General features: G+C 35.1%; 1 protein-coding gene across 1 annotated transcript in view; it reads right to left on the bottom strand.

Moving 5' to 3' along the window:
* The window catches only part of LOC106468508, a 73,202-nt gene that overhangs the window by 13,894 nt on the left and 50,715 nt on the right, over window positions 1-8,593 (bottom strand). The window contains exon 5 of the mRNA XM_022397646.1: window positions 1,684-1,861. Within this exon, the coding sequence (XP_022253354.1) occupies window positions 1,728-1,861 (134 nt within the window). The 3' untranslated portion in view covers window positions 1,684-1,727. The remainder of the gene's footprint in view (window positions 1-1,683; window positions 1,862-8,593) is intronic.

Here is an 8,593-nt window from a genome sequence, read left to right as displayed (position 1 = left end):
ACAACACAACTAGCCCATTGTGTAGCTTTGTGCTTAATCAGGACTCGTGGTCGGCACAACACAACTAGCCCATTGTGTAGCTTTGTGCTTAATGGACTCGTGGTCGGCACAACACAACTAGCCCATTGTGTAGCTTTGTGCTTAATGGACTCGTGGTCGGCACAACACAACTAGCCCATTGTGTAGCTTTGTGCTTAATGGACTCGTGGTCGACACAACACAACTAGCCCATTGTGTAGCTTTGTGCTTAATTAGAAACAAATGTGGCTTATGATACTAATTTTATATATTTCTTTTATAATTTCTTTCTTACAAAAAATAAACACATCTCACTTGCTTCTGAATGACTCATAGGAATTTGTAGTTTGAATTTTTTTCACAAAACTGTCGAAATGTCCTTTAAATTCCTGCTTGTGAGGAGAGATTCGTTTTTTTTTAATTTCGCGCAAAGATACTTGGAGGCTATGTGCAGTGGCAGTCCATAATTTTTGAGTTTATAGGCTAAAGGGAAGACAGGTAGTCAACATTACCCAACCACAATTCGTGGATTACCCTAATCGGATATTTGGACTTGATCGTCATTATTATTACGCTCCCATAGCCCTAAAATGAGGATCGTAATAATTGTTATTATTTTTTGTTTTGTTTTTTGTAGTAAAGAGACGCGAGCCACGAAACATCTGATAAATAGTCTTGTATACGATCCACAGAGCTGCGCTCGGCCAGGATTGGATATTAATCCTTCATTACTAAGATAAGGTTTATTTGGCCCCCAAGCGACTTTACTTTGTAATAACTAATTTTTTTTGTAATAATATTAAGACTCGTTTGTACTCTTATGCTTTGGTGAAAACTTTTCAATACAACAATATATTTTTCATACAAGTTATATTTTTCTAACTATAGGAAGTCTACGTGACATAGTCAAAGGTAAATCTTTAGTTAGGTATTAACGGCATAGAATCTAATACAGTGCCTTCTCTTTAGTTAGGTATTAACGGCATAGAAACTAATACAGTGCTTTCTCTTTAGTTAGGTATTAACGGCATAGAAACTAATACAGTGCCTTCCAACAAAATTACCTTTCATATTCTAAGTGTAGACGATATCAGCGCGGTCGTTACATTCTACGTACTGCGTTACAAATGGCAGCTTAGGTATCCACTGGAACGGCCCATTAAAACTGCTGCACGTGATTTATTTTTATGGGGATACTTGGAATAAGGTTGACAAACTACAGGGTCATTCTGACATACACTTATGACATTATGCTAGGACAAACTGCAGGGTCATTCTGACATACACTTATGACATTATGCTAGGACAAACTACAGGGTCATTCTGACATACACTTATGACATTATGCTAGGACAAACTGTATATTAGATCCAAATGATAATTATAGTGTTTTTAATATATATATATAGATTAATGATTAATTCTGCTTTGATTACTACGAGTTGATTGACTATATAATTTAATGTTCATCGTTGCTTTGAATAGAAAATAAAACGAAAAATGATTTCTAAATGCACTTGGGAGTATACTTGTGTTCTCCAAAACTATACAGTTTCTTTCGAAGCCAGTTTAAGTCTCTTTACACTCGATCTTATAATTAACTTAAACTAAATTTTCAATGCCTTGCGTGACTAACAACAAAGAGTGGAGATATAAAGTACGTACATGGACAAGCCACAACTCCTCCAAGTATTCAGTCTTTCTTCTTGTCATCTCCACCAGTGCTGATAAAGTTGTTGCAGACAGAAGTATAGTAAGTGGAGCGGTACATACGATCCTTTTGTGCCGACTGCTGAAGCGTTTCGTGGTCTGCCATCGTTTTGCACAGAGGCTTGCTTCTCTCCTGAAAGGAAAAAAGAAAGTAAGGTGTTCTTTAAGTTTTCTCTTCTGTAACTTTTCCAAAATGGAGACCTAGAAAATCCCCCATTATATAATTACGTACAAAATGTTCGCAAATATGTTTACCTACGCCACCGAAAGTGGACGCACTCTGTGTGTGTTTGTTTGTCAGCAACATTTCTGAAAAACGGCTGCATGAATTTGTACGAAAGTTTGTATACTTTTGGACTACAACCAAATTTAGAAGTGTTTAATTTTTGGAGGGCCAAAGTCGAAGGTCAAGGTCACATTAAGGTCATGAAGAAAAAATCCAAAAATATTCCTACCTATTAACATGGGGGCCGATGTTTTCACACTATTTTTGTTTTATAACTCAGTCAAAACTTATCGGATTTTGATGCAACTTGGTGGATATATATATGTAGAATATTATTCCTCATTGTCTTACCAAAAATGGTCCGTGTCTGTTAATAACACCGGACATACGGACACATTTTTGTATTTTTTGGACAGCCGAATATGATCAACGCTGCTTGACAGGAATATTCGCTCTACTGAATGCCTCTCTAGTTTATCATGCTCCGACTAGAATTTACATTCAAGCCTAATTATTACTATATTATTAAAACATAAATTGATTGACACTATAAAACACAATAAATTAAACAATTATGTTAAAGAGGTTTATTATGAATATACACTCACAAACCTAAGCAGAAGAACACTATATACATGTCCAAACCATAATATGATAAAAGTCTATCTCTGTGTCTGCTTATAAATGAGAAGTCGCTCGAAAGATTGTCAACAAACCTGGCATGTACGTAAAGTGACATATTACATGAGGTATGGGTGGATGGGTGAAGGGGGGGTCACTGTTTAGATCTGACTCAGGAGGCTTAGTATCAATGCTGCATGGTCAACATTACAGTGTTGATAATGTCGTGAGATATACTGAATCATTTCTCTGAAAGACTCGTTCGATAATAGTCTGAAGACACTTGATAGCAAGCACCAAGGCTTCATTATAGTGTCTGGAGTCACTTGATAGCAAGAATTAAGGCTTCATTATAGTATTTGGAGTTACTTGATAGCAAGCATCAAGGCTTCATTATAGTGTCTGGAGTCACTTGATAGCAAGCATCAAGGCTTCATTATAGTGTCTGGAGTCACTTGATAGCAAGCATCAAGGCTTCATTATAGTGTCTGGAGTCACTTGATAGCAAGAATTAAGGCTTCATTATAGTATTTGGAGTTACTTGATAGCAAGCATCAAGGCTTCATTATAGTATCTGGAGTCACTCGATAGCAAGCATCAAGGCTTTATAGTGTCTGGAGTCACTTGATAGCATGCATCATAAAAGGGATCTATAAAATGATGATGTTACCATTTTACTGGAAGTAGTGGTCAATACGTTCACCATTGTAAGTTCCTTCTAGCCCGTACTTCTACCACTGCAATACGAATTACATTCTTGTAAGACAATAAGATAGGATCAATAGGGTTCCAGGTTATCTTCAAATAAATATAAATATGTTATCTGGTTGCTGAATGAAAATCGACTCATATTTAAAGAGAATAGTGCTCTGTATGTCGTTGGTTCATTGGATGTATCTTTGGTTTCTGGAACCAATGCAGACGAGGTGTTTTGTGTCTTGCTATGAGTGGAGTGTATCTAATTAGAAGTTTTACATATAGACCAGTAATGTGAAGATTGTTTCTATGACAGTATAGCATTAAAATAGCACCCAGTTGCGTTACCGAACATCTGATTCAGTCTCGGAGCAGGTTAAAACCAACAAATACCTGGCTGTGTCATGTTTTGCCTTGTACAGATACTTATACCATTGGTTTGGAAAAGGTCGAAATATTCAGCTAACGACGTTTCAAGACACCTGTAGCTAATCCACAAAAGCCTACTGTGATTGGCTAGCTTACATTTGTCCAATGACTTTCCACGTGACTGAAACATCCTTAATGCCTTCTTTGAAGTGTAGATATGGTTCAAAAACAACCAGGAAGTCGCTTAAACTGTGTGATTTATTTAACCCCTTGACTGCTGATTCGCCGTATAGGGTACGTTCTGCCTCTGGCAGTTGAATGCGAGTGTGCCGTACACGGTGTACGGCTGGTACACTTAATATTTAAAGCAGCCGCAGTCAATGGGGTTAAAACTGACAACTGAGACAAGATTGTGATGTGTTTGCTGCTGTTAGGTTCAAAGCTAGACAATTGGGTATTTGTGAAGTTCCAATCGCTTGTATCGAAACCCGATTTTTAGCGTGATAAGCCTTCACCGGGGTCAAGGCTATGTGAGAAGAACAGGCTTAGTCATCCTTCATTGGTCATTTATTTTTTCGGATTACATGTCTTACTACCAGTTACCTGAATTACATAACAATGAACCGTTGGGTGTGGAGAGGGAGAGTTGTTGTAATATTACAATTCCGATTACACCTGTTGGTTTGTGTACTGTAGGTGTGTATGCACACAGATATATGCCATTACTTTACGGAATTTACATTTGTTAAATATCTCAGTCGTTTGTTCTCTATAGGCATAAATGATTGAGATACCTCATTAACAGAAGTTAAGTGTATTCACTCCTCATGTATGATTTTTTTACCGTCTACAAACCGAACTTCTAGAATGAATTAAACTCTACATAGCTACATTAATAGCAGGAACTTGAACGCGTATTCCTCAGCATAGTAGTAGATTATAAACAAATACATCAAAACAGTGATACTTTGTATAACCAAAAGTGAAAACATTATCTACAAACATGCCTAAATGTATCACCACTCTTCGAATGTAACATCTTTGAATTGTAAAATCATAGAGACTGTTCACTTAAATAGAAGTGTTTTACTATCTTACACGATAACTGCATGATTTGATAATGTTTATTGTAATACGATTATATATATGACCAGGGCATATACGCATGAGACAAATCTGAAAAATAAGATACTAAAAAAACTGAAACTTTTACGGTTACTACGTTTTACTTCTTTAATTTTTTTTTGGTGGCCATTTACAGTAACTTAGAGATAGATATTAAAGTAACGATCAAAACAAAAAGTTAAAGACAAAAAAAAATAGAAACAACTTTAAGATGAGATGACTGAAGAGTAAAAAAAATGTTTTTCTTCTACAAACGTGAGCTGAGCTTAAAAGGGTTTTTTGCGTTTTTCCGGTAAACTTGTATCACACAACGCAAATATGCTTAAGGTAAATATTTGGAAAGTACACTGAGAGGAAGTAATGTGTACAATAGTGATAGATAAGTTATAAAACCACATGCTGAAATACAATCATCAGTGGTAGATACGATTTTTTTGCCAATAACAACTGACGAAACAATTTCACTTAGGTGTTAAAATAATGGAATGTCATTTGGGTGTTAAAATAATGGAATGTCATTTAGGTGTTAAAGTAATGGAATGCCATTTAGGTGTTAAAGTAATGGAATGCCATTTGGGTGTTAAAATAATGGAATGTCCCTTAGGTGTTAAAATAATGGAATGCAATTTAGGTGTTAAAATAATGGAATGTCATTTGGGTGTTAAAATAATGGAATGTCATTTAGGTGTTAAAGTAATGGAATGCCATTTGGGTGTTAAAATAATGGAATGTCATTTGGGTGTTAAAATAATGGAATGCAATTTAGGTGTTAAAATAATGGAATATCATTTAGGTGTTAAAATAATGGAATGTAGTTTAGGTGCTCAAATAATGAAATATAATTTAGGTGTTAAAATAATGGAATGTAGTTTAGGTGGTAAAATAATGGAATGTCATTTGGGTATTTAAAGAATGGAATATCAATTACGTATTAACAGTGGTTGAATTGTAAGAGTAACATGTTATAATATAAAAATACCGAGTTTTGTACAACATTTATAAACTTATTGTGAAAGAAAAGATTTGTGACCGGTTGTTTCAGATATTCTTGAAAGGTTGCACAAGGGTTATCTGCACTAGCCGTCCATAATTTTGAACTGACAGACTGGAGAAAAGATAGCTAATCAATAGTACCCATCACCAACTCCTGGGCTACTCTAATAGAATAGTAGGATTCACCCGTCACTCTTATAACGCACCCATGGCTCCAAAATGGAGAGTGCGATTTTTTTTTCGACTATGGGACATTCGAATCCCCAGTCAAGCAAATTACCTACTAGGCTTCGCCAAACCCAGGAGGATTCGTGAATCTGTTGCTTTTCGGGGTTAGTAGGGGTTCTCAAACTGGGGATAGCAGAAAGGTGTCAGGGTGACATTACCAAATACACAAAATACACCATACTGTTAAGATAGCCAGGAAGGAACACGTGGCCGAGATAGTGACTCGGTTGCTGCCACTATTCTTAACCATATGGTGGGTAAATTCTTAATCTATAAACCAAGTATTTCTCATGATAATATACATATATTACAGAAATAAGTAAAACGTAATCCTCTTGAGGTTAATCTATTTGGTGAAAAATTACACTAAGATTAATAGTGGTTTTAAGTACATTACTCCGAATTAGTTCTGTGTGGGAACTGCAAGGAAGATATGACATGAAACTAGACTCTGATTATTATAGGCTACTGACGTAGTAAAGCAGTGCTTCGTTTATCCTACAACAAGTATGTCAGACTCTGATTATTATAGGTTACTGACGTAGTAAAGCAGTGCTTCGTATATCCCACAACAAGTATGTCAGACTCTGATTGTTATAGGTTACTGACGTAGTAAAGCAGTGCTTCGTATATCCCACAACAAGTATGTCAGACTCTGATTGTTATAGGTTACTGACGTAGTAATGCAGTGCTTCGTATATCCAACAACAAGTATGTCAGACTCTGATTGTTATAGGTTACTGACGTAGTAATGCAGTGCTTCGTATATCCTACAACAAGTATGTCAGACTCTGATTGTTATAGGTTACTGACGTAGTAATGCAGTGCTTCGTATATCCTACAACAAGTATGTCAGACTCTGATTGTTATAGGTTACTGACGTAGTAAAGCAGTGCTTTGTATATCCCACAATATGTAACATCTAATCTGTTTAAGTGATATATAGATACCTTTTCGAAATTTAAACAGGAAAATTACGGATGACCCGCTCACGTTGTAACGAATTTGTTATTATACATTTATTTCAATATTAACGTTTGTTTAGATTAAATTTATTTTCAAAAACTTGCGTGTTAAATATGTATTGCGAAACTCCCGCCTATTCCCCAAAGTTGTAGAAAATTCTCGAGAGTAAGAATCAAAAGTATATGTGCGTACGTAAACGCTTTAATATGCATTGTTGCGTAATCTGAAATTTTCTAGAAAACCTTCCCACGTTTATAAATATAACTAACGCGACGCACCAACAATAGTGTCTATCAGTAGCTCGCTATAATCAGTGTGTTATAAACTTCGAAAGCTATAACTGTGATTGTTATACCGCTTATCAATCGAAAAGTTTCAAATATTTGACCAGGAATCTTTACAAAGTTCGAACATTACAAACTACTTAACTTCAGTGGATTCTCATAGGACATGAGAATTTTGACGAAAACATTACCTAACTTCAACGGTGGAAAACCTAGCGTGTGCGGTCAAGGACAAAGCCAGATAGCTTCCCGACGAATTGTGCTTACATTAACTTATAATTAACTCGCTCGTCGTAAACCCTCGATAATATATCAAGGGAGTTCCAAACTAGAAAGAAGATTTTATATTACTTGTAAGTTTGTGAAACTTTTGTTTATAAATCTTTGTTTGTCATAACTATTTGCAATAATTGTTACTGTAAATTGTATTGTTGTGTGTATATTAAAACGTACTTGTGTTAAAAACGAAAACGGTGTGTATCAATCATGTTGGCAAATATCGTAAATTGACTAATATATCGGCATATATTTAAATACTAAATCCAAAGACCAATTTAACTATTAAGTTTAAATTACCAGTTAATTCGGCTTCGGACTATTCGAAATTCTAATACGTAACAACGTCAACACGCCAGAGTTTCAATAAGTTTATGTTCAGGTCTATGATAAACGAAAATGTATTTACCTTTATTTATTTATTTGAGTTCTGAACATATTCATACTAATCCTAAAAGAAGATATGTTTCTAAAATTAACATAAACTCATTTGGGGGGCCATTGGGGAATGCATGAAGATATAATTCAACAGACGTATGTATCATCAGTAAAATAGTGTCACACAGTGATACCTGGTGTTGTTCTTAGATTATTACACCTACTGCTCTTATCATTAACGAAGTCAATGCTTCCCACCGGAAGCACAGACACGAATACCATCTCAGCGAGACCAGACAAACATCTTTTTTTGGTCACCTACACTACCGCTCACGCTCGCCTGAAAAAATGATTAATTTTCATTTCATTATTTTAGGAGTCTTACAAAACATAAATTAGTCTTAATAAACTACTTCGTGGACATAAAAATGTGCTTGATATTTATAGACTGTGATGAGATTCCCACGGGTATCGATATTGAAAAGACAGCGTTAGTGCGATTCTTATATCAATATTTGTACATATGCAAGCACTGGTATAGGTTTTTTTTTTTTAGTTGTATAACATGAAATACAGTCAGTATTCTTTTCCTCTTTTTAAATCTTAATGTAATTGATGAAGCAAAATCTGAATAAATTTACACCCTTTTGTAAAAAAAAAAAATAGCAATATAACACTTTAAGATTTTTTTTGTAATTTGTTT

The sequence above is a fragment of the Limulus polyphemus genome, unplaced genomic scaffold (assembly GCF_000517525.1).
Source record: "Limulus polyphemus unplaced genomic scaffold, Limulus_polyphemus-2.1.2 Scaffold89, whole genome shotgun sequence".
NCBI lineage: Eukaryota > Metazoa > Arthropoda > Merostomata > Xiphosura > Limulidae > Limulus > Limulus polyphemus.
The sequence above is the reverse complement of the archived record's forward strand: the minus strand, read 5'-3'. Positions and strand labels throughout refer to the sequence as shown.